General features: G+C 36.9%; 1 protein-coding gene across 9 annotated transcripts in view; it reads left to right on the top strand.

The window, feature by feature from the left end:
* The window catches only part of LOC110846995 (ras GTPase-activating protein nGAP), a 52,086-nt gene that overhangs the window by 21,121 nt on the left and 3,246 nt on the right, over nt 1-27,719 (top strand). For 5 of the 9 annotated variants that reach the window (XM_035848874.1, XM_035848873.1, XM_022093836.2 and 2 more), the window contains 19 exons: nt 9,931-10,058; nt 12,279-12,323; nt 12,763-12,985; nt 24,395-24,498; nt 24,609-24,712; nt 24,793-24,889; nt 25,035-25,268; nt 25,376-25,549; nt 25,629-25,683; nt 25,775-25,829; nt 25,910-26,030; nt 26,110-26,138; nt 26,219-26,273; nt 26,345-26,398; nt 26,608-26,756; nt 27,189-27,287; nt 27,354-27,395; nt 27,475-27,508; nt 27,587-27,701. In XM_035848874.1, the coding sequence (XP_035704767.1) occupies nt 9,931-10,058; nt 12,279-12,323; nt 12,763-12,985; nt 24,395-24,498; nt 24,609-24,712; nt 24,793-24,889; nt 25,035-25,268; nt 25,376-25,549; nt 25,629-25,683; nt 25,775-25,829; nt 25,910-26,030; nt 26,110-26,138; nt 26,219-26,273; nt 26,345-26,398; nt 26,608-26,756; nt 27,189-27,287; nt 27,354-27,395; nt 27,475-27,508; nt 27,587-27,701 (1,917 nt within the window). Of the gene's footprint in view, nt 1-5,632; nt 9,379-9,930; nt 10,059-12,278; nt 12,324-12,762; nt 12,986-19,042; nt 19,058-22,072; nt 22,452-22,542; nt 24,210-24,394; nt 24,499-24,608; nt 24,713-24,792; nt 24,890-25,034; nt 25,269-25,375; nt 25,550-25,628; nt 25,684-25,774; nt 25,830-25,909; nt 26,031-26,109; nt 26,139-26,218; nt 26,274-26,344; nt 26,399-26,607; nt 26,757-27,188; nt 27,288-27,353; nt 27,396-27,474; nt 27,509-27,586; nt 27,702-27,719 lie in introns of those variants that run through there. The other 4 variants (XM_035848869.1, XM_035848870.1, XM_035848872.1 and 1 more) reach the window with 4 other exon arrangements.

Raw genomic sequence — 27,719 nt, 5'->3', positions numbered from 1 at the left:
AGTTTGTTTTATTTGCTGTTCTCATCGGAGTTTTCAATATTTAGCAAATTCAAGTTGTCGAAATTTACTTACTTTTTATGTAGTCCCGTGATGCCTGTTTGGCACCCATCTTTTCTTCTCTTACTGGACATGATTTTAGCAACAACTTTGCATTGAGGATTTAAGTTGGAGATTATGAGAAAGATCTTTTTCGATTTCCATGTGCTAAGCTGAAAGTATTGCCATCATCTCCAGGATCGTGCATTTCCCAATAAGGATTGAAAGGTACAAGTGTCACGGTTTTGAAGTATTTATTATTATTGCCTCCTGTTGTCTTGTGTGGCAAAATTTGCATACCTCAACCACGGGCGGTATACATTATAATATATTTATTAACAATGTACATTTCAATGTACTTTTCATATTGTGAAAATGATGAAATGACATTCGCAGCAACTGACTAATCTTCGTCACTCGTGTCACAAAATAGCAACTTTCATGCGAAATTGTCCATCTCTAACAGCTATAAGCGATATTTTAATTTTATTAACCTAGTAAATTTGTGTAACAAATTAATTTTCAAGCAGTTCTCTCAATCATTATAATACACTGTAGATATGTGACGCTAACGCAGTTTTTTAATGAAAAATGTACCTATCATATCATTGTATTCTCGTTGATCTAGCATTACTTAGCATAATATTGTTATGAAAATGTTCAAGAATTGGTGCAAGAAGGTTATTTACATACCATGTCCTGCTCCCCGGATTTTGCATTATCTTAACAACATCAAAAAACCTATAATTTATTTATTAAAGTGATCAAACTCAAGCTGAGAGAATTAATCATGATCTTGATGTAATGATATGAATGATAAAAATAAAAATCAATATCATCAATATATAGAGTTCTAGCAAAGAAAAAGAATACTGTTACTTAATTGTCAATCGAAGTGGCACTTTGTAATGCTACCATGTCTCTATAGGACATAAGTAGACATCTAGTCATATACGAATATGTGCCATATGAACACACTTTATGGAATTACGCTTGTTTGCGAAAGTTTGATGGGATTAGATTTTTAATGAGAAAAGTTACGTTGTGTCCCCCTGCCCACTGTTACATTTATTACTCGACTGGTGGACTCGCACGTGAAAAACAATCTGCGACTTATCGAGCCATCCGTAATAGTATGCAGTCACCATTTAAGGAGGGCTGGATATACTACTGATATAGTGCATCTCTCAAAATATATGTCACGCCTTATGAAGGTGAAGGTGGTGGTGCGATGAGATGATTAGACCAACTTTTTTTAAAATTCATCTCTCCAAACCCAAGATAATCGTCTCTCAACTCATTTGTTTAATGCATGTATGTAAACCAGGCGAGTTTTAGTCGATTCATTATTGGTTTAATGCAATGTCAACACCGGAAAAGGGATCAGTGTGAAGGAATTACCAAATGAACACGTGCGTTAAATATATTTACGTTGTCTACGACACAAAACACACATTTCTCATTCAGTATACCGGAGTTGGCAAAGACGAAAAGTAGATCCGTCCTTCCTGTCTTAACTTAACCCGGGTAAGTTGACCTAGTTTCATCCAATTTACTGTTGTTCCCAGAATTCTGTACTGTCTTCCAAAATAAACCTGAGACACTTGCCTCGTTTTCAGTGCCTGAAAGTCTTGGACTGGAGTTTGTAAAAAAGGAGAATACCGGATATCTTGAAGTCACTTGATGTGTCTCCCTCGAGAATGACTCTGTATATACTCGTACAAATGGAGGCCATCAAACGAACAAAGGGCAAATAATATGTGTGTAGTAGTTCTTGTTTTACTGATGCAGAAGGAGGAACTGAACTAGTTTTACATATTCAATACACGTGCGGAACTTTTCTTTGCCAATTATCTGCTGCTATTGTCACATGAAATTGCAACTGGAATGAATTATTTGGAGAGGGTACAAATATGTATGTATGTACGTATGAACGACGAGGCGTATCCAGCATGACCAATCCCCGTTTTTCATGTCTGTACCTGCTATTTAGGGAGACCAAAGGTGCAAACATTTTTACAAGGAATCAACAAGAATTGTCGAGCAGGATTTGTAGTTTTAACTTCTCGGCTACAATAGCATAATAATGACAACAACAATGCCATGGCATATATATGTATGACGAGCATTTACATATAATTCATTATGGGATTCACTCATCGTATATATGTACATAGCTCCAAGATTGCGGATTCCAATATATTTGAGACGAAGGGAGTGACACGAGAGCTCATTTCGTAGGTTTACGCCCAACTCTAGCCTTAAAAACAAACATGCAAGTTCTGCACAAGGGTTCTGTACATATCTTAAGCTGTTGTTTTCGGCAAAAGATATCTATCTCTATCTCCTCGACTGACATTTAGATTGAACTTTATGGCACACGTTGCAAGCTAATGTTACAAGCTGTAAGGTCAGCTTGTCTCGGCATGGGCTGTGTAAGGAAATTAAACATAATTTTATCTTATATTTCGGAATTCATTGTTTTTCAACTTGGTGGTTTCATTCTACTTTCCTAAAGTCTGAATTACAAACTGATTTCGACTCTTTGTATGTAGAATGATAAATCAATTCAGAACATATAAATACGGCAAAGATCGTTTGTCAATGTCTTTTCCTGTCTGTTTCAGTCATTCCTGTACAAAACCCATCTCGCTCTTGAGATTTGCTATTTAGTGCGAGTTTGCTAAAACGGCTTTTCACATCTTTTCATCACTGGTAAAATGAGCCTTTTATTTTGAAATATTAATCTTCTAAACACACATTTACTAATTATTCCCAACATATTAATAGGAAAGGGTTTCTGACTGTGCTGTACTGAATCTGTATTTATGACCCAATTTATATCTTGTTTTAAAATTTGCAATAGTTTGTAGATTGTAGTTTGTGGATTCGTAGTACTACGCCCAAGAAGATTCTTTCTTGGAATAAGGGGAGAGGTCGGTACGTTGGTTGGGAGACACATTATTATGAGAAACTAGCATCTGAACTGAAACATGCCCGTTGCAAAACCTTTCCCTTAGGCGTTGTTTAAGAGAAGTGTGGTGGGTGGGCAGGTGTGGATAATGTTTAATGGTCACATATCTCTTTACTACATGCGAAGAAGCACTTATCATAAGAGCAAACCTGGTTCCTGTCTGACATGGGTTTGCTATTTCTCCAAGATATTTCTCAGCACAAAACACTGCAGGAAATAGTAGAAACGAATATGAGAACGGATATTGGAATTCGAATCTTGTCTAGTTCATACAGCCCATGAATTCTGAATTGTGGCTGAGTTCAACCGACTGAAACTTTATGCAATAAAAGGAAATTTTATGACCAGCCCAATACCTTTATACTGCTTCCGAGTCTCCATTATTATACGCGACAAGACGTACTCCACCGATGGTGGAAAGGACCTTTAGTTGAAAGCGGATTGGGATATTGGCCTTTAACACAACTTGAATGTGAATTTGATTGATTATTTCAATTTCATTTGACCCACTGAAGGAGACAATTAAATGTGAGTAATGTGGAGTGTATGGATATACATATTCAGTAATCAGTGTGGACTATTTGCTTTTTCTCAAGAACCCTTAACAACACATGTTTATGAAGATAAGGAAAAGTAGGCAAACACAGCACCATAAAGCCCACTAATGGCTGTCTAGAAAAGAAGCCAATGATGAAGCATTTACAAAACTTCCACTTGAAAAGACTTTTACATTTAAGAATCATGATCTTGAACTTGTTCCTTTCAGAGGTTTTCCAAATATGGTTTGAACACTTACACAAATGAAAAACTTTTAACTCTTGGTAAATCCTAAATACGCACTGCTTCATACATATGCACTCTCTCAACAATACAATTTGATGGCAGATATAGATAGATACATATATGATTTGCAAACACATGGTAAATTGTAGTGCACAAGTCAGCAGCGCATACCGCAGAACAATCGAAACTTTTTTGTAGACCACAGCAACACAGTGGTGATCAATTTTACCTCTTCATAATACTAGATTAACAATCTTTGATTCAATCTCATTTTGTTAGGATTGACATGCTTTGAATTCCTCGCGACTCGATAAATTAATGTTGAAGATAAATTTTAATTGGATGTACAACTTTTATGATTTAGACATAGAGGAGCATGTTTATACCAATTTTTTCGCATGTGCTTATGTACAAACATAAAAACGAGATACATATGCAACCACCATTAGCTATTTTAATTTTGTTTTTCCTTAATTGAGATTGATTTGTTATAATGTAAAGTCAATATTCCATAAATCCATACACCAAACCAGACACGTGTCATGTGCATTTTTAGTAGGATTAATCTCATGAAATGGACAAAAAACGAGGTATGGTCGTCAATATGCATTACATTTGAGTAAATGTAAATGGAGTGTGGTTTGTGGTTCTGTAAATATGAGGAGATAAGTTTCGGGTGCATTTGTGTAGAGACTAGATTGTTATTGTTATTTCCTGTAATCCTTACAAATGACTGTCTCGTTTTAGTCCATCCTTTTTCTTCCTTCTTATGCATCATTATGATGCTACATATTCTTGCACATATTTTCGTTGTTGGTATGTGTTCCGGAAAGATTTTGTACTTCAATCCCTTGTTTTGTTTAGTACTTTAGAGTTAGCGTATTTAGGGATTTTTGTCATGTATTATGATGCATAAAGTGCTGTTACTAACAAGTTAATGTCCTTTTCTGAAAGCTTATGGATCTGTTTTTTTTCTGCTAAGCGTGTAAAAGCAATACGAGTTTTCTAAAGGTCAAATAAATGTGGTTGCACTGACTAATAAAACAAAATCTTGTCGATCTGTGGTCATCTGATATGATCCTACATAAAAGTTATTTTGAATTAGTAATACTTTCTATTTAATGGCAATCAATAACGTTCTAAAATAAATTGGAGGGGGAAATTGTTTAGTGGAAGAGCAAGTAAAACCGCCATTAACGACGTCTCTATATTTTGTGCGTTGCCTTTCACTGTACTGCGTTTGATTACCATTATTTTGCACATGTTTTCGAAAGTAGAAACATACCGATATCATAAATGATAATAAGTGGTTATAACGATTCTCAAGGAAGTGGACAACGTAGTGGGGTAGCAATAAGGCAAGTGATCTGCTAAGTAGCTGCAGGATTCATTGGGTGAGTATGTACACTCACTCACTCGGGTCGATAAGTAATGAACCAATGCAGTCAAAAGATGTAATAGAAGGTGGAAAATATCACCATTGTGTTGGTAAGGTAGACGGGGAGGGAAGTTGTATAGTAATAACCAGCACACGAATAAGCTCAATGTTTGCTAAGGTGCAAAAGAAGGCCCACTAAATCCCAATAAGCTCCACAGTTCACAAGCGAGAACGAGACACTGCATCTCATCTAAAGTCGCATAATCTTGTAGCAAATGGACTCGCACTCTCTGAGGCATCGCAATCGCGTTGCTGGTTAATAATATGAAGATGTATTTTGTTGCTTTAGTCGTTGAGCTGGATTGGGTCAGATTAGTCATTATGCATCTGCACGAAAGCAGTTTATTACTCACCTCGCTTGCTGCAACAGTTGACTGTTGTTGAGTTGAATGGAGACTTTGGAATTATAAACTGCAGTGAATGCAAAGGTGTTTAGTAGTGCTAGGTGGTAATAAGTGGTTGGTAGTAAGTGTGTCACCATCAACGACAATCAAACTTTAAGCGAGCGTCCTTCCACATTTTAAGTTATACGAAAGGCAACTTGTGCAGTTTGGCGCATGGCGTGCGTGCAGAGTGATCGTTTGCTTCAATGATTGCAAAGAGATAATAATAATTTGCATGAATATTTCGAGTTTAAGTGGGGGTGACGAGGACTGAAGCAAATAAAATATTATTACTTATAAGAGCAAGAGTAATGTTAAATTTCATGCACATTGTGACGATAATGGATTAAGTTTAGTTTTGCTCCCAATGTTGCCTTGCTCAAACAAGACACTCGCCAAGCAAAAATTATATCCCCGGATACGACCACTGATACGAGTAGCGTAGAGTTCATATGAGGAAGCACGAGTACTAAAACTTCCGGATGGTGCGACTATTTCATGGGAGATGTGTTTTGAAAAGTAGTATTAAGAAAGCTACATGTGCGAGTGGATAAGGGCTGCAGTCCTAAATTTACTTGGTGGATCAGAGAAAATTGTTCAATTTTCTCCAGTAGGCGGAACGATCTTTCATTCTAACCAATGTTACTGCGTCCAAAACATGCGTCACCGTGGCTAAAGCTATTTTTGAGCTGAATTAAACTAGACGATTTGAGCGGCTCTTAAAGTCTAATAAATGAAGTTAGCGTCGAACTTGGAATCATCCGACAAAGGGCTTCCTCTTCTCTGCTGCAACTAGTGTTCTCTCTCCGCTACGACTAAGAAACCTTCAAAAAACCGACCGTGCTTAATCCGAAAAAGTGTTGTATGATTCTCTTGAAAAGTTGGATGAACTAAATCTAGAAATGGCTGTTATGTTCCTTGACAGATCGGAAGTTTTATTCCAGCAGTGAAAGTTTGAAGCACCCGTGAAGAGTCGAGACGTGAAATTGATTGCTTGTTCTGCTGATGGTGTAGACTGGCAGTGAGTATTCATACAAGAGCAGCTCACAAAGAAACAACAGCAGATATATGTACAAGTACTTAAGACATGTGAATAACAAAATTGAGCAAGTCCAAGGAAATGAGAACTCAAGCTGCTGTATACGCATCATTTAAAAGATTACTCCTTTAAGAAAAGCTTTCTTCGGATAGCACGGAACCAAGATTACATACGCTTATTGTGGTGATTGGACACTGAACTGCTGCTGCTGCACAGCTTTTTCATTTCTCAACAATGGACTCGTGTTTCTTCAGCTGAACTATTGTAGATTTTTTCTTGTGAATGGAATCAGCTGCAGAGCCAGTTCTTCCTTTTTCCTCATCTCATTTTGAGTATTCTACTAAATACGGGTCGAAAACTTGTTTTTATGAATATCAAAAACACCTTTCCTATTGAACCATAAAAATGATCCTTTTCTTGCTATTCTGAGCATCTGGAAGGGCATGCATGCAAGAATAGGATGCTCTCTCTCCCAAATATAAAACTAGCAAAGTCTAGAACTGTATTTTTACTTCAAGAACTTTAGTATATATAAATATGCCCTGGCCGTTCTCCGTCGAATGTATTCATGTATGTAGGCACAAATATATGCATAAATCCTTCTCGGAAAACAATCATGTGAAAGATTATCCCACTTTTTTCTCTTGTTAAAAGTTGATTAATTCAGCTTCTTATTAAACAAGCCTGAAAAAGGTCTGTGTTGGTGATGCCTCCATTCAAACTTCCGTTTGTGTGACTTGAAGCCATGTTATTAATCACACTTGAAAAAAGAGAGCAGCTACAGAGTGAGATACGAAGACAAGAAGAAGGAAACAGTCGTCGTCTTCCGTCTGTTGCTCTAGTCCTTCATGTCGGTTTGTTATGCTCTGCTGTGTAAAATTCCCAAGATTATAAATGGATGCGTCGGACGAGTTTAAATTTGTAGTGGTTAGTGGAAGAACTCGCAACAACGGTCATCATAAAGAGGGTTGTAGAGATCCACTTCCTCGAAGTGGCAGTGTAGAAAACTTGAGGTCCGTTCCTGTACGCATTTACAACACGAGCAAGAATCTCAAACTTGAGTTCTTGTGGAATCGAGCTTTCAAACTTTTCCAACATAGAACGGTAAAAGTGTATCAAGCCGTGTCCGGGATCAATTATCAAGAAAGCTACGGAGAAAGAAGCTGCAGTCATTCCGGGACAAGTCGGTCCACGGGGATCAGTTTAAGAGCCAAAAGTCTAAGTCATAGTCATCTAAGTATAAGTGGATTGGAAAACATAATGGAACAGCCGGGGACAAGTCGTGGAAATTGTAGTAGTGGTGGTGGAAAAGGAGGAAGTAACCGTAAGATTCTTGTTGAGGGGAGCAGCAGTGGCAACAACGACGACGACGACAATAAGATCAAAACTGCATACGAACAACATCAACCAGTTGCAATGCCAAGAAAGAGAACCGTTTCTAAGCTGGCAAGTATTAGCAGCAGCAGTGGTAGCAGAAACAACGCAACAACCACTGTCAATGCTAATCCTACTACTTCTTCCAACAAGCAGCAGAGACCTGTCAGTATTTCCGGGGGTGAAAAACCTCAAGGTGACGAAGGAAGAATGGATGATAATTGCATCTCAATGGGTAACAACATTCGCATTCCTCCTCCATTTCTACCTGCTCATTTGAGACGAAGTCAGAGTGCCAGGAGTCGCTGCAGTGTTGATTCCCTGTTGAGCTGTCATAATCATAATGACAACGGCGAGATTTCTTCTACTCATGTACTTTCATCCAACTCGTCACAATTTCATTCCCGTGTGCACAAAAAGTTAGCAAAGTCCAACACGCAACCAACCCCGGTAGCAGCAGCAGCCAGTCCAATCTACAATAATTCGTGGTCCATTTCTTCTTCTCCATGTCCGGATTTTGGCTCAACTGGAGCGTTTGAGAGAGGAAATTGCTCCGACGACTGTTCATCGGAAATTGTGAGCAATTTGGACTCAGGTCTTGACACCTGGAAGGCTACCACACGAAGCCCAAGTCCGTGTTCTTCTGGAATGAAACCAAAATTGAGAGATTCTTCGGGTATAGTCTGTACCATTTCCCAAAGGATTCCTACTTCGGATGCCAAAAGTGAAGGGGCGTTACAACCAGAAGCAACCTCTCAAATAAGTACCAGATACGATGACAGTTTGGAAAATTGTCGAAAGATGATGAACTATAATAACAATTGTTCCGGAACTGGGAACACAACCGTGGTTCTAATAAACGGGTGTTTTGAATCGGACCTGTGTCAAAATGTTGCTCAATATGATAGCCTTAACCTAAGTGACTATGATTATGAGTGCATGAGTGAAGTGGATCTCAATAGTGAGCCTGGGTCAACGGGTTCTGGAGTTGTTGCTGCTGCTTTTGTTGGAGGAGTCAGTAGTGGTGTTGTTTGTGACAAAGAAAAATTAACCCGTGTTTGTAATCTATCATGTGAAAATAATGAGTTGGACAGTTTAGATCTGACTTTGTTTGAAGAAGCTCGTCGAGCAGGGCCCGTGGCGTCATTTTGTGCGACAATAATGACGGACACTACATTTCGACAAGATAATGATGAACCGTTGTATGACACAGTGTGTTCTGAAGAACATGGTGATAGTTTATCTGGTGTCAGAAATTACACCCCCAACGAGAGTGGTGGTAGCAATAACATAAATTCATGGAGCGATGCTGGAAGTGAATTTGAATTCATGTCTACAAATGCTGCCTCCAGTAATTATTTTATTTGTTTCATAAAATATTCTCCTATTTTTAACGTACCTATTGAACTAAATTTTGGAGAAAAAAGAAATGATTGTACTTGGGCTGAATAAGTGTGTACTGATATGCACTTAATTGAAGAAAGAGTTTTAAGTGCAATAGTCCTTCATTAGCTGAATATTAATTTTCCGTAATGTTTCTCGTTATTAATGAAAACGAATATCTATAATTGTAGTATTAGCCATTTTGTTGGTTATGCAATTTGCGTGTCCCCATTCATTTCACATTGTCATTACATTTCATTACAATTGCTGATTGTGTAGAATTAGAAGTGATTGATTGTGCTCAGGCTTCTGGCTCCTTATCGTCACTATCTTTATTGCACACCTTATGCCATCCAAAAAAGGGGAGAGCTTCTCAATCAAATCAAGTCGTCTTCCTCTTTCTCTTTCATGCCAGCCAAAACTACTACAAATTGTCGATCATAATGAATGCTGACTATTCATGAATAATCAATCAGATAATTTCAAAGTAATTTGACATTTCATTAATTTGTTTCCACAGATCGTGAAATTGTGATGGGACACGTTCCTCGAGGAAATCCACCGGAAGTAGATTGGGAGCCGTACTACTGCGTTTTGAATCAGCTCGACCAAATTTTTACAGGATATAGAAGTGAAGATTTTTACAAGGTAAGAGTGTTATATATATTTTTATTTGTCTGACTGTCGGTAAGTTATAAAAAATAATTTTATTGTTTAATTTCATCTAAATATCTACTTCCATTTTTCACTCTATTTTATTACACTCCATACTTCAATACCACATATTTAAATAAGTAAGTCAGTCTAAAACAATAAACAATGCTCAAGAATCTACAAATTTTGCGAATTTCATATTATATGTACTGATAGTTTAATATGATGATGAAAGTGTTCAGGCATTAGAAGCAAATATCTGTAATCTTGATTTACAATCTGGAAACCTACTCGATTCATGCATTTGTTTTTATACATCGCTCCTTCTTCACATCTTGACATTAAAACCTACCTTTGTTCCGATTGTTTACGCAGACCAAAGCTAGAAATCGCGATTAATAAAACATTTTAAGACCATGCAGATATGCGACGCGTTTCCGACCATTCAATCTACTATTACAATAACCCATTATAATGTAGGTAATCGACACAGGTATGTATAATAGTATGTGAAATGCGTTATTAATCGGTGAGATTTATTTGTTACGTGGGTGGACAAGCACAGCAGGATATGTTCTATTGTGTGGAACTAACTCTTTTTCATTTGACGAAACGCATAAGTTCAAGATGAGTATGATAATATGTGCCACACGTAGTTAATGATGCATTGAATGCTATTAATGTTGAAATATATATGAAATTGAACCTACAAAAATAATACCATCGGAGCAATAAGGGTGGCTTTTTGATCAACTATTCCACTTTGACTGATGTATTGAGCACAATCAACATCCTTAGTACATCTGACCTGTTCTGGATTCATTCATATCGAATCGAAATCAATTCGTATCAATCTATCTCTGACTCGTGTAAATAATATACTAGGCCAATAATGGTCCTAGTATATATAAATATGTAGGCTGTGGACAGAACAAAAAGTTGATTATCAAAACAAGATGACACATGTTAGCAATTGGAAAATAATGGATTTGTCAAGTAAAGCATATAATATGATTGACGTTGTTGGGAGCTGCCCGAGTCTGATATTTATTTGCGTTGGTGGACAGATTTTACGAGCATTTGTGCCAAGTAGTTTAGTAGGGGCATCAATTCATAATTGATTTCCCACAACATATATAAATTCACATATGCAATAAGAAATTATATGACTTGTTGGTTTCATTTTGTGTGAGAGAAAATCTATTACCTATGTAGAATTAGAGTGTAGTTCCGTCAAAACTGCACTAAAACGAAGGAAGTCGACATAATAAAATTGCCGGAACTATACAGTTTTTGAATTTGCGAACCAATTTCTTAAGCATAGCAAGTCATTCTGAGACAATGGATACTTGAGAACGGTGATACACAACACACCTTATACATACAATTCGGTTAATGTCTTGACAAGTACCAAAAGTAATACTGAATTTTAATGCACTTGAGCATTCAACAACTTTTTGTTTTTGCCAAGCTTGCATAACGGTACTTGCATAGAAAAGGCGCTGCTCTGCAGAAAAAGCACATGCATAACATTAAATAGACGGACTCATTCTACAGTTTATCAGGTATCGAAATGGGCTGGGGTTTAAAATCTCTTGAGGATGTGGTTGAATTGCGTGTTCACATAATTGTTATGCACTTGTTGAAAAAATAAAAAAAACAGATCTGCTCATGTTCATTATTTAAAGCATTTTACGTAAACATTTTACGTACTGAATCAATTTCAAATCCTGAGAGTCTTCCTGGCCTTCTTGGGCAGATATGTTAGATTTATGATTATATTATAAGATAATCGAAGAAAATGTTTAATCTTGAACTTCCTTTTCTTGAGCATATTATTACATGGGCTGCTTTTTCCTCTGAATTCAGAAATGACTAACACACCTCTTACAAGTTTATATATAACATATATAAAAAAAAATTCTGTATGTTGTGGTTTTGAACTTGCGTAAAAAATTTAGCGTGTCATGTGATTGGCCACAAGAAACAAAACCATGCAACAAATACAACTCTGTAATCACTGTCAACCTTCTGTTATTTACGAGGAAAACTTTGGAACGGAAAATTTTCTACATATTATTTGTATATATTATTTGTATGTTAGGATTTGATGTCCTGTTTTGAATTATAAATTGTGTTCACACGTGGAACGCGTTGAAAGGCCTGGCTCGCGAAACAGAAATATTTTATCCAATCAATTTTGGTAATTCGTAGATCTTTCCTGGAACTCCGACACGTCCAAGGAGTCAAAATAGTGGGGTAAGAAAATGGACTGCAAGTCGTAATTTCTGTCGTTTCCATCAGCTTGATCGTTTTAATGTTGCAAACCACACCCCTGCCTGAGCATGATTATATTGTGTCACATTTTTGTTCATGTTATTCAAGACTCCAATAGTGTTGAATGAATGCATAAAATTATTTCACTATTATTATTTATTTTTACTATTATTCGTGTAGTTTTAATGTATGTATGTCACCTGCACTTATTTATATAATTAATTTTTATAGAGTAAATAAATTATGTGTGGTGTGACCCACCGCTATGTGATCGTAAATGTCAACTTCAAAATTATAAACATGTTTATCTTTCCAGTTCTAATTTTTCTTAGTTATTTTTCTTGTGTTAATTATGTATGATTTTAATTATCGTCTTGAATGAATGGCTCATGTAATCATCACTATTTTTATTTTTATGTAGTTGACGGACAACGGGATATCTTCAACGGAAGTACCTCGTATGCGCTTGGACGGTGGTCCAAATAGCATAAAATGTCTAATCGGCAATGCTGCGAAATGGGGCATGAACACACTGCTAGAAGAGGAAGAAGAGTCAGGGATGCTCAATGGGAGCACAAATGACAAGAGCAAAAACGCCGATTCGTCCTCTGGTTCTATTCACAGAAACAGCAGCCCTCCTCTTGGTAAGTTCATGCAATTATTACAGGCATAATTCTTCATACCTCATACGACTCCGATAATCCCAGATGAGACAAAGAGACGCACATACTACTTCATACATAGTTCAAGCTGTTTGTTAAACCGAACAACCAATGAACGAGTAAGCATATGCTTACTCGATGTCATGACAATCTAGCTGCTACTACTAGATAGTTCATTAAATTATGATGAAGTTGAATTCAAATAATTTGTAATTAAGCAAAGACAAATGTATTGCCGTATATCTGTTATGTTAAAATGTGGATAAAGTAGGTCATGGGAAATAGCAATCACGGATTGCAAGAAATTGCGATAAATAATTATGGTTATCTAATATTTAAACGTTAGTCAAGACAAAGTGATTAGTATATGAATTATTGCTGATATTGTTACAGTCTTTCCCGAATCGCACATTTGCACGCATATGTACATACGTAGTAAAATGTTGGGAAGCAATTTTAATTCATTATCTTCTCTTTAACTGCGGTTTTACAAATATTTTCCTTCGCAGATTAGGCAAGCTAAGGTCTGCAAGTTTTTCTTTTGAAATAATAATTATTTCAAAAGAAAAACTTGAAAATCCGTCGTGCAATCAGCAATTGAAATAAACAGATCATCATAAAGTTGTTTGTCTGCCCTCTGCATCTATCTGACCAAAAGACGAGAGTTCTTTGTTGACCGTTCTCCAACTGATTATAGTTCTGTTCCACATAAAGAAGGAGACATGACGCTACTTCATCTGAACCACGATTCCCAATTGACTCGTTCCACACATACATTGCTCCGACACTAGTAGCTCCATTAAAAATGCAGTAATTATATGTGCTGAACTGTCGTTTATAGAACATTTCTCCGTGTGTGAGCGTTGGTGAAAACAAAACCTACACAGATTCATCATTATAAAAAGTTACCAGCGAGAAACTGATGTTGAAAATGATCTACCTGCTGCATGTCACCACAAAGGACAACGTAGGTCGGATCGTCACGAGCAGTTCTCATATCTTCGTCCATTGCATTTTTCGCCATTTCCCAAGTTGTGTGATGAATATGTTGCTCATCTTGTGCTAAAACTCGCAATCGTGCTGTTGCACTGTTACGGATCCTAACGTTCAGCAGGTCGCAGGTTTTACATGTGTCTGTCCTTGGCTCTCCTATAGTTAGCCCAGATCGCTTGAACACTCTTCGATAGATGGTCTCTTTCTTCTCAATATTAGGCACAGCAGGGTTTTCTTCAACAAAGAGTCTGAACATTCGATCCACATTTAGGTCAGGACTTAGATAAAACTGGCCTTGGCGAGCCCTACTGTAATGATTCTCTTGCTTTGGAAATGAATCGATATGCTCCTCAATTAAAGTTAACACATAATCTTCTGTAACTGGATGGTTTTCATGCCTCCCTCTCCCGTCAACTATGATAATTTGTCCTTGTTTGCTTTTGTTCTGCAGATTCTGTATTACGGAGTCTGTGACTTTGAACGTGTCAATGAAAGTTTTCTTGCAAACTCGAATACGGGCTCCGTTAACGGGTAGAAAATAGCTAAACATTCCGAGATGCATAAATAAGTGATGGTCAATGAGATATTTGGTGTAGACGATTCTACAACTCACCTAAAGTTGTTCGAATTATTCACCATTTCTCGTTCTATCAAAGCAAGGAGAAAAGATCGCTGGGAGTTGTACGATCCCATAGAATAATACGTTCTAAAGAGTTTGATTTTCTCAGGTAGTGGAATCAAGCAGCCAGGATAGAAACACTCTGCATTGCAAGGCTTTCCCTAAATATTGCCATGATTAAAGTCGAGTATGATTAAAATATCGGAGGAATATTTTTTTGTACCACTGGAGCAATTTTCCCAGGTCGTGGAGTGTTATTACGCGATATATAAGGTGCTCCACGCGCACGACGCTGTTTTGTGACTTGATCCTTCCATGTATCCGGACGAAATGCTCTTTTCCTCTCATTATTAGCATTAATGATCATCTTTTGAGACAATACAACCGCATTGACTTCTAATGGCTGCTGCATGTGGCCAGTAAATTTTAAACTGAGACAAAATTCTAAAATTACGGAGAAAATGTACGGTTTCTGCCTCTAAATTTGTCCCCACCAAAGGTCATTATTTACAAAAGTTGGAGAATTACGGGAAATTATTCCTCTAAACAATACACAATTTCTTAGCAACTGTTCAAAAATTCTTTAAAATTACGACCAGGGATATTGTTTTACGACCAACAGCCAGAATTTATCTATGAAGAAAATTGAGGACTGAAATTTTGCAGTTGGATATGTACATATAAACCGATTCAGCAGAATCTAGATGAAGGTTCCTTTGTACAGATTTTACGAAGGATATTTTGAAATAATTAAGCTGGTAGCGTCCCATTTGTCATTTGATTACTGCAGATTTATTATTGCAATTTAATTAATAGAATCTTGTCAGTCAAGCTTAGGATTAGCTACTACACGCTTGTACATACATTTCGGTCGGATGCCGTACGGTATACAGGAATGGGTGATTTGTTTCGCTCAGTCGAAATTAAAATAGAGATGTGTAGAGGAGTTGCAATAGGTTTGTGGGTTATAACGAGAGTAGCAGTCATGCAATGGTGGGTGGCAAGAATAAGGATTCAAAGATTCATAGTCAGACGCTCGTCTCATTCCAATCCGATTGTGGTCATGGGCCCAGGTGTTTTCCGAGTATTCATTAAATGAAATGAACTCATTCTACCACTGCCGTATGGTCTCGAGAAAGGAGAACTTCTGGAGTATTAGGATGCAAAACGAGCTTTATTCTCATGTCCTGGAATGTGGTGGTTTTACGACGAGCACAAAAGGCAGAGCGACCTTATATTACTGTCTCCTCTCTAAAGCTCCGTCGTTTCAGCTGTCTTATGTAGAAAGATATTCTGCAGAATTACTTTACTACTCTACATACTTGCCCCACCAACCCCACTCTGCCAGCTTGCACTACTTGGTTTTCTCTTCACATATTAATGGAGAAAGCTCTATAGGGAAGCCAAGAGCCAGAGCTTTATCTTAAGTCTAGTCAACTTGTGTGATGTATTCATTTTAGTTTGGTTTGTGGGTACAAAGTTGGAAAGAAAGTGGTGTTCTTTCACCTTCATCCTCATCATCATCATGCAAAAGATCGAATTGCAGACTGAAGGAGGTTCACATGTTAGTTAGTTGATGAAAGCGCCTCAACTGCCTCTTTGCCAGAAAACAACAGAATGAAAGCAACATTTCCCTTTCTTTCGGTGTATATTGTGTGATTAATCGTACCTTTCTTCTCATTTCAACTATTCTCATTTTCTATAGAGCTGTAATTATAATTAAGGTAAAAGTTGAGCATCGTAGCTTTCACCCAGCACTTCATCATAAATAATCTAGCGATTGTTCTCTTATGAAACTTGATAATAAGCATGGCCGTTGTCTTTCCTAAGGTGTACATACGTTACATGGTTTTCTCAGACGAAGATTAATCTAGCACTTTTCCAACTCGTCTGAAACTCAGTTGGTCGTTCTGTAATCTGTTCTGTAATGCAATTTCATTTCAACCTGCCGAGTTTGAGAGAGGGCTTCTCACTGTATTCAAAGTTTTATTTAATATCGGCCACATAATCGCATTTCTGCAAACGTGGTATGGGAGTAAACAAACAGACGCGGCTTGCATATGTACACCACACAATAATTGAGATACAGGAGGTGTCACTTGAGACAATGAGAACAGTTTTGAGGATTTTGCAATCTTTATTGGCATTGTTTGAATGTAAGACAATGATGCCACATTATCATGTTGCTACAACTTTACAATTGTTTCAGGTGTACACAAATTGCAACAACTGCTGTTGAATTGATTCTCAAGTAGATTGTTTAGCTGTTACCGTAATTTGTTTATTTGTAATGCGTTTTTGCAATTTATGACAATCTCTTTTGTACTTCAAATGAACCGATTATTTGTGTTGTGAAAAGGAGTTAACAAATCATGAAATTCCAATATTGCATGAGTCTCTCAACCATCTGAGAATTTATGCAGGACGCTACGTTTTGAAACACAATCCTGCATTTGCCACCTGTTTTTCTTTCGTGATAATAGGGGGTGTTGGTATCTTTATGGTAAAATGGTATCCTTCACTTATAGCGTTGGTGCAGACCAATAATTTCTTTAGTTCTGGTGTACGGGGCGACAGACCTGACAATAATACGTTGGGGACAAATAAATACTCTCATTCGAAAACAATGTACATTGTTTAAAGTGGTAAAGTGAATATAAATACATGTCTTCCGTGGTCTCATGACTATGCACACTGCACAGTCAGCACTAAACACAAAGGAATTATTGGGAGAGTGGTGTTGTACTTTTTATCAAGTTCATGGCATGGCATAGATCAACGTAAATTGAAATGGAATGGAATGAGTTTTTTTTCTGTAGACGAGCATTTAATAGAATTTATGCTGGTTGAGCCTTCTCTTTTCTGAGCTTCATTTAGATTGTTTCTCTCACTTCGTTGGAATGCTTTAGTTAACTTTTGTGGTACATAATTTATTGTGTTCCACTATGCTACCGAAACCGGAATGAGTTTCGGTTTTGTGCCGAGTAATGTGGGGGTGCGTTGATGAGACAGGGATTCTGACACAGAACATTATGTATACCCTTCCACTCCACAAGAATGCACGAGAGCTGAACGATGTCAAATTGAAACACAAACAAGAACAAACACTGAGATGGGCTACCTGAAATGGATTCATGGTTGGAAACAATACTTTATTCCTGCCATATGTACGAGTTTAAATAAGTGGTAGTGGGGAATAAAGAGTCAACTAGACAGGTTGCATGTATTTATGTAAAGACAATTTTGATTCAGAAGAACAGGAGCACATCCATAACAAAAACAGTACACTCGGCTTGTACTATTATCTTGATGTTTAATGTAAAATTATATTGAAGTAAACTTATCAGAGTGTGACTTTTCTCCCCCCACTCGTAATGAAGATCCACATCCACCTGCTCATTTAGTCATCAAGGAACCACGTTCCTTGAATCAGTTAAGTGGCAAATGTTAAACTGAGCTGAACCAGAGTCCAATCCAAGATTGCAGTGTTAATTATCGGCAATGCTAACTCCCGTAATAAAAACTCAGTGATTAGAATAATTTATGGTGATTTTGCGTTTTAAGCAGAACCAGCCCTTCCTATCATCACATCCCACCTTCATTATTATTACGCATCCATGTCGTATTTGGTGCGTTGCATGTATTGCTACACTTATTATTTCCATACATAATTTGTGTTTTATGTATCACTGCACCGGATAAGACATTTCCACTACTTCGAATTTAAGTTTGAACTTGGAGTAACGAAGGATTTCAAAGTTGTGAATATTACTCCATTGTTGTTAGCGTGGTGGTTTGTATGGAAAATTATTTCAGTTGCCTTGTATCAAGTTGGAGAACAAGAAGAACTTTACGTATTTGTGTTTGTTTCTATTTTAATAACAAATATAACCTCACCGCTTTGGATGGTTTTGTTTGCCCGTTTGTTGTGGCTTACTCAAGTTTCGTACAATCAGTTAGAGACCGTTCGTATCTAGTGTCATATCGATTTTAGCTTTGTTTTTGGTTCTGGAATTCCTCTACTACATATTTACATATGTAGCCACCGTATACGTGATAACGATGGTCTTGCATGGAAGAAGGGAGTAAATAATATTCATTTTGTATTTTTTAAACTTGCACAACAATTTCAGTTTTGCGTGAGAAAAAACTATTTGTGTACACCAATCTCCTGGAAATGTGATTTCTCTGTCAATCGATCTCCTTCTTCCATTCAATCTCGTGACTCGTGTGAGAACAGAAAGTGTGTCTAGTGTATCAAATCTTGCTTTGTTGGTGCTCACAAGATGAAAGCACTCGAAATGGAAAGTGAAGACTCGTCTCATTCAACAGGGAGTAGATTTCAGAAGAAATGGCGAGGTAATTGATAGTTTTTAGCAAATCGAACACGTCGAATGTGCCGTGAATGGAAATTTGGTGCTGTTGCAAATTTTATTCTTGAGGTGGGTAAATCTAATGGTTATTTTTTCTATTTTAATCTCAGTGGTTTGTTGGTTGGTGTGGACAATTTTAAATTAAATCAATCAAATCCAGACAAGAAAGCTGTTTTAATGCGATATTTACATACATACTTTGTACGTACCAATGGCCAGCAGCACGCAAATTATGAATCATCAGGTGAGATAACACTTCTTGCAGCACAGATGATGATTATTGAACGGTGCTGGTTTATGAACCTAGTCAGTCATCTGCATTTCTTGGTGTAATCCAGATGCGATTAGTGCAGGATCGAGCACTGGACCAGTTCTCTATCATAGAAACTGAGATCCAGTGATGGTTATTTATTCTTTCGAGTAGTGAATGATATGTATGGCCGTTAAACTGGTTTCTTTGCAAACTTTAACTGCTCTTTCTGTTTAACTTGGATTTTGAAGAAGTAATTGGGTTTCGTCAGTTTCAATTGGACAAAGAAGCGAGATGGTGGTTGGTGTTATCCGAATTTATTTATTTGACCTGCTCTGTTTCCGGTTAGATTCCTTCTTCGTCTACCCGTAATCAGAAAAGTAGTAGGAGTTTGGGGTGTGATTAAGTTTCTCATTTTATTTATCCGGGAGAGAAGTGATCTCACTCAGGGCAGTAAGAGTTATAAAACTATTACAAGTGTCAATCTGAAGAATGGGGGCATGTAAAGGAATCAAGGAGATGAGCATTGACCAGGATAATAAAAGCTCATGAAATGCCCCTCCGATTTCATTTCGAACATCATCAGTGTCCAATAAAAGCTGTGATATCGCGTAATTCCAACAGTTACAACTGGTGAAAGTTTAGAGATGTGTGTTCACATTTGGTTGAAGGACAAGAGTGAATCATCATAAGTTTTAATTTAGTACCAGTAGAATTCATGTTTTACTGCCCCCATGAACGGAACTTTTGCATGTAATAATAAAGCGCGTGTCCCTTATGTATAATTTCTTGATTTCCACGCTCATCTCCATTTTGTGAAATCCATATAATATGACGTGTGAACTCGTACTACGTACTAGATTTTTCGAGTCAATATCATCGTCACAGATAGAACTACATAAAATGAGACTGCACGACTGGAGTCTAGTGTGCTGAGCGAGCTATGTAGGTATGCAATGATATACTACCAGTGGTAAACTTATTTTGGTAATAAACAGATGAATAAATAATTGTGTCGAGTGTTTGGAAAGGTAGGCACAGGAGATTAGTGCTAAATAATATAATGCTTCTACAATACGTTTATGATACGGTTTGGAAAACGGTGTTGTTGTGTTAAAAAGAAGTTATGATCGCTGAGTACTGAATAAGTACGGACGAAATCTTGTTATTATATTTTACACTTTTGATTAGGGTTCTGGTTGGATGGTTAAATGAAGAGAAAGTTGTTGGGTTCTATTTATTTATTATCAGGCATTACAGCATACAGAACAAAATATTTGCATTTACCAAAAAATGCGAGCTACTTATTATATGCATATATTCTTATGGTGCATATTTGCAAATTAACATTGGCTAAATTTATATATACGAGTCAGGTGAAGCATGGAGCAGTTTTGCTCTCTTGTGTGTTGATACCCTCTTTTGTCTCATATTATTTGAAGGCTGGTAGAATAGTAGAGTGGTTTTTATGTTGGAAGACGAGATACATGATGCGTTACAAGTTATACAAGCAAGTAATACGGCGTGACATTGCACAATAGGGTTTTAAAATTGTTACTACGACTAATACGCTGTGACAATAATGTAGCATTATTATTACCGAACGAGTAGTATATATTTTGCAATATTACCACAGTTATAATCATTCTTGTGTAAATAGAATTTTTGAATCCACACAATCTCTCATATTTAGTAATTCAAGAATTTAAAATTGGAGCAGAGTATGCACCAAAAATGCGCCTGGTTCTACTAAATAAGTGGTGGTTAAAGGAATTGTAATAAAACGGCGACCCGTTCAAACGGGTTTCATCCTGAAAGAAAACCTTGAAACGCACTTGATTGCAGTCGGTCATCCCTTTCGTCTAGCCCTTGACTTTGTTCAATCACAACGTTTTTCCATTGTTGTCAAAAGCAGATACTTTCCTTCGTCTGGCTGACGACGTTTTGTATTTATTACGCATATAGTAAGTTCAAGGAGGTGACTAGGTGAGCATTTTAGTGAACACCAAAATGCTAGCAAAAATATACACTTTTTTTCCTCGTATTTAAACCATCAAGTCATTTCATGTGAACTCCTCCTAAAAACATGCATCGAAATTCGAGTGAGTCATGCTATACGTACTGCTGAATTGACAAGTTATTATTGGCCACTGTCTGGTGACAAAGAGAAGGTTGTTAAAGTTTGGGTTTTGCTTAAGCACACCACTACTCCAATATGCATTCATAATCTCAGAGTGGCAGTATGCAGTAGACTCAAAAAGGTCGAGGGTCGATATTCGTTTGATTCCTACATACTGCTGAATAATCTGTTTCTTCGAATGCAGATAATGTCGTTGTTCCGTACATGCAAAGTGTTGCAGAGTAAACAGAGGCCAGGCAAGGAAATGATCCAGTTCAATTGTTATATTGGTCTGGCTCCGCATATGGTTGTCACCTTTATGGATGGATAGTGTATGGCATTTGGTTGGTTTAGTTGGACTGGATCTTTGCTTATGGTTCGAACACGTTACTTATAAATAATCTAAAGCATTGACAAGGTAGGCAGTAAGCAGATAATGAAACCACCTTCGTTTTACTATTTGTATAATAGCCGATATTAGGTGAGCCAGAGAGGGGGATTGTTCATAGTTGGGAAAAGTGAGTCAGTTCAGTGAACAACAGAGGAGTTTATATTTGTACAAGTTTGTAGCTGCATTGTGCATAGCACAACAGAAGTATAGCAGTTTATGCAATGATGGAAGAAACGTTCAGTAGCAATGTTACAAGGAAATATCCAATAATAAATGGTGTGTAATATGGATAATGGTAACATAGCGTCAAGTCTGATGAATAGTTCAACTTTTGACGCGAGGGTGGATGGTTATCATTCAGCAGTATTATTTGGCAGTGAGTGCACATGTGGGTCTGCAGGTTTATACTATGATCCTATTACTTACTTGGCCTGTGGCCCTGATTACACACATATATTTACACACGCATTCCGATTATAAGTGCTAACCAGCCAGTCAGTGCGTAACTTTTAGTGTTTGGCTTACCTGCCCAAATTATATTACTGGCACATTTATTGTTACTTTTGTGAATTTGTGGCTCTGGGTCTGTAAAAAAAAGTTGAAATGGGGTTGTTTTGTTCCATTTCATGTCACTTGTAGCAGAAAACGCTTTCCGTTCGGATCCCTTTGTGTTGGCTACGTTCTTCTTATCATCAAGTTTGAGGTTTCATTTAATGGTTTCGCTATTTATTATTTTCCTCATTCACTTTTTACGTTCCGAGTTTCATCATCACAATTTTATTTATTACGTGAAGCAACCAGACAAACTAACCAATAAATTGCAAACCAAGAGGGAGAGAGTTTGCAGATTCAAGAATTTTTCACATGAACGGGAATTTGATACTGCTCGTTGTGCTATGGATTCACTCACATTTTTGTTGGACTTGGGAAACTCGCCTTCTCGACACTGCAACTAAATACATACATTAAAATATGTCCAATAAAACATACTGTTAGTTGGCAGCGGACCCCATCGTATTTCAAATCATTTTAAAATTTGTAACAAATGTTGACGAATAAGTTTAACCTCTGAAAAGTGCAAGCATATTTACATATATTTTTAATAATAGTGATAAGTTTTATGTGAAACCTGTGAGACTGGCAGATTAGTTGTCGAATCTGGCTTTTGTGTATGATTACTCACCCTGTTCCATATTATTGCATGATGATGTTGATTCTGTTCATCGCAAAGGACTCAGTTTGCATAGTTTTATGTGATGATGCACAACATATCTGAATCTACTCCAACCAACCAATAACCCAATAAGTTTGTCCTTGTCCACACCACCAATCATTCATATCAAATATCATTTGTTTGTAATGTTGTTATTTAAAACAAACTAATTAATCCACTTAACCTTAGTTGGAGTGGATGTCTGCCGCTAATAAAAATATAACTCTCGCATCCTGTTGCGCAAAAAGGAGCAAATAAGTGTTGTAATTTGTTCACATCATGAACCAACTCTAAAGAAAATAAAACAAGGAAGGAATTAAGCTCAAGAGAGAAGACAAATACTCGATCAAAGCGATTGCGATGAGCCACATTGATTTGTTCTCCTCATTGCGATTTTCTTCTCTTCTCCCATTTCTGGCATCCTCGAACAAATATCTAGTCTCCAAAGTGAGATAAAAAAGAAATCAAATCTGCTTGGCAAGATTGAACCCTGTGCAAAAATAAATTTCTTCAGGGAATTATTTATCTTGTGGATACGAAGAACGTATGTACATAACTGTGTGTAGTGGTTACTTTGAATCATGGCTTCCTCCACTGGAAAATTCACTGTGCGAGAAATCAAGAAACGTTCAAAGAAAAGCCGTACTCTCCCAGTCAGGTTGAAATTTCTTCCGAAAGGATCTTCGTTTAGTCGTGGCTGCAAAAATCTCACACCTCCGCCGGCTACGAAAGCTACAAATTTGAGCATATTTCGAAATGCCGATGGTGATCCGTGGTGCTTTGATGTTGACGCATATGGAATTTACATGGATGTCTCCAACCCCTCCAGAAGCTTTGGTGGGGAAAGTCAGGCCAGTCGAGAAGACGAGAGACCAAGAAGTGTAATCGGCTACGAAGACTTGCGAGGTCGTTCAAAAAGTTTGACGAGAGCGGATGCAGAGAGAAAGCATCAAGAACTCTTAACGCACCGAAACACTTCGTCGTTAACCTGCGGGAGTTCAAGTGTTCGGAGTCGAAGTAGGAGTCGATCGCGGCTACAAAACATGAATGCAAGTATTGCAAATTTCTCACAATGTTTTGGTTTTGGAACTGGCCCTGTTGAAGACTCAGATTTTGAAGACTACTCAGAATACTATGGGTCAGGTTCTGTAGCTTCGTTTTGTGGGTCGGATGACTTTGGATCTCGGGAATGGGGGAAAGTTAGCAGAAGATTGCCATTTGATGAGGATGATAAATATTACCCTTCAGGTTATACAATTTTCAACATTATGTACATTTATCCTTTTCGTGCATTTAAATTAAATATAAATTAAGTTGTAGTATAAGAAAAAATGTCTCTGTCTGGGAAGATCGGAAGTCAATATTAGCCAGAAAAAAAATTTAGCATTTTACATGATTTATAATTTGCAAAATTCATTAATGTCATTGTGTAGACACAAGTTACGACAAAGCTTGCAGCAGCACTGAACGAGAACGGAGAAGTTCAGCCCCCTTAACACCCTTACTTGGTGGGAGAGAAACTTCTTCGCGATTTGCTGTAAGTCAGACACATAATACGCTGAAAGTTAGAGTCTCGTGAACTCGACCTGGTAGAGGACATCCAATTGTATAAAAAATTCACTTCACTCTATTGATTTCTAATTTCAGAATTTTTTTTCAAAACGATCATTTAAATCAAATCCATTAAAACGTACAAAGAGTGTAACAAAGTTGGAGAGAAAGAAATCTGGTGGTGGACTCGATAATGACAGGTACATTACTACCTTAGCCACGTTGTTTAATTGGCATAAATTTACTTTAATTTACATTTTGGTTTATCTTATTTTTCCAGTGGATTGTTATACCCATCAAGGCTTCGGACTTCAAGAAGCCATGAAAGCCTCTTGGCATGGACAAATCATTCCGTCAGCAATCTCGTAAACAACGGGGTATTTATTTGTAATTCATTAATATCACTCAAGTACAAAACAATTAATTAATAATATAGCACCGTTGCGGTTAACATAAACAATTGACTTATTATGGTGATTGTCATCTCAGTCTCTCACAATGACAATAAGTATTTTTTTCCAGATGATGTCTACAATCGAACTGGCAGGTGGCAATGTGACTATCCGTCCGCTTCACCCATCAGTCCTTGGTCAAGATTTTGCATTTCAAATCAGCGCCCCTGTCGGGTCAAAGTATTATCTGTGTTCATCTGCCGCTGAGCGAGACGCTTGGGTCTTTGCATTGAGACAAGCAATAAAGCCACATGCAGACGAAATCCGTAGGCAGGATAATGGTTTAAAAATTTGGGTTCTGGAGGTATGTACATGTATCATAATTTATATATAATTACTATCTGTTACTCCATAGCGAATTTATTAACAATCCCAGAAAGAATATGAGAATAGTTAATGACATTTTTTTAGGCGAAAGGAATTGTGGGTACTGGGAAAAGTTCCTCCAAAAAGTATTTTTGTGAATTGTACCTGGACGACACGCTATTTGCGAGGACGTGTGCAAAAACAAAGGGTGATATGCTATTTTGGGGAGAACATTTCGAATTCTCTCAACTTCCAAACTGTGTTCAAATGATTACGGTGGTAAGCAAAGAAAATAAATTATTCAATGTATTTGCATAGCCTTGGATTTCGCAAGTAATAATTGTATGCGACGCTGTAGGTTCTCTTCAGAGAAGGTGATAAAAAGAAAAAGAAGGAGCGCAACACATGCCTAGGTAAAAATACATATACGCGTCTTCCTTCATTACTGCTATTATGTGATTGGACATTTGTCTGAAGTATTTACAATTTGTTGACAAATTACAGGACGAGTGAAGATACCCGTTAATTCAGTTAATTCAAGATATTTGATAGAGAAATGGTAATTGATGCAAACTCACCTGTTTTACTTATTATTCACAGATAATTTGAGTTAATACTAATCATTGCTCTTCTTAATAGGTATCCGGTGGTCCCAGATTCATCAAGTAGCAAAGATAAAGAAGTCCCATCGATGAGAGTGAAATGTAAATATCAGTCAGTCGATATTCTTCCTGTCCGGTGCTATAAATCATTTCTTCAGGTTTGCTAAGTTAACTTACCAAAATCTTATTGTATGCAACAAATATTTATAAAGATTGGTCATTTAAAATTTTTTATAGTATATTAAAAACGAGTACGGTCCAGTTAGGTAAGTGTAATTATGCTCTGTATGTATACATTAAAGAGATGTGAACATGTATTCTAACTTTAATCCGTGTGATTTCTTAGTGAAGCGTTGGAGTCTGTGCTGAGTGTGAAGGCTAAAGAAGATTTAGCGAATGCGGTAAATAAAACATGCAGTTGTTTGAAAATAAATTCGAAACTTGTAAGCCAATTTAGAATATTATTAACCAGTTGGTCCACGTGCTCCATCATGAAGGATTGGCGAAGGAGTTCATTGCAGAACTGGTATGTTTAATTTTTATTAATTTACTGTTATCATTTATACTCAACAATCTGAAGGAAATGAGAAACAAGGGAATGAAATATCAGTTTCCTTCACCACCCATAAAATTAGTCAGTCATGTATTATGCTGATATCTCAAACAAACTTATAGTTATGTCTCCGAAACGATTTACAATCTTCCAACCGGTGTTGATTTTTCAAATTTTAACAGGCCTTACAAGAAATTCTCAAAAGCGGAGATGAAAAACTTACATTCCGAGGAAATTCAATCGCAACAAAAGCAATGGAAGCCTTTTTGAAACTTTCTGGAACAGAATATCTCCATTCATCACTGGGGCCTTTTGTATCACATTTCCAAAGGTAAGCAATTTGCAAGAATACCCACAAAGATCAGATATTAAGTCAAATTTATTAGTAAATTCATTGAAAATTCGCAAATACATTCTAAACACAATTTACAATAGTCTTTAAAGAGTATGCTATGGATTAAAATTCAGTTAGTTGAAAGTAAATTTGCATATAAAATAATACCTCAACAGATTTAGAATTCAAAATTGCGGAATACATTAAAAAGAGGAATGCAAAAACCGAAATGGTATACAACCACCCTAATCTTGGATAATTTTTCCGTCCTCCCCAATCTCAACAATTTCATTCAAATGAACCCCATCCCATTTAACATTAACTACTTTCCCTTCCTATGAAATCGATAACGCTGGGAACATGTATTACAAAAGAATATTATAAGTAGTCATCTAATTGATTTAACGTGTTTAACGATCTGTGTTGCAGATCGGAAGACGTTTGTGACTGTGAAGTTGACCCTATGAAATTATCTCCTGGTGCAGATTTGTTGAAAAATCAACGAAACTTAAGAATGGCTGTAGACACGTAAGTCAGCACCCAACAGTGCATCGGATGAAATAATTGAAATAACAAAACTTGCTATAATTTCAGCGTGTGGAAATCTATTCTTCATTCTCATTCAATGTTTCCTGTGTAAGTGATTTTTTCATTTCATAAAAAAAATAGAGCATACAAATCAAAAAGTTAATTGCGATTAATTATTAAATTTCAGTGAATTAAGGGAATGTTTCTCCCACTGTCGAGAAGTATGATTTATATACATGTGTAGCAATAATTAATAATTAGACGGAATACGTGCTAAAGTTATGTTTAATTTTATTCAGGCCTTACGAACTGCAGGGAAAGATGAAATTAGTGATCATCTAATTTCTGCATCTTTATATCTTCGATTTTTATGCCCCGCTGTGTTATCACCTAGTCTTTTCAATATTACGAATGGTAATAATCTCAGAGTTA

Source organism: Folsomia candida, unplaced genomic scaffold (assembly GCF_002217175.1).
Source record: "Folsomia candida strain VU population unplaced genomic scaffold, ASM221717v1 Fcan01_Sc003, whole genome shotgun sequence".
Classification (NCBI taxonomy): Eukaryota; Metazoa; Arthropoda; class Collembola; order Entomobryomorpha; family Isotomidae; genus Folsomia; species Folsomia candida.
This window is presented reverse-complemented; position numbering and strand designations above follow the sequence as displayed.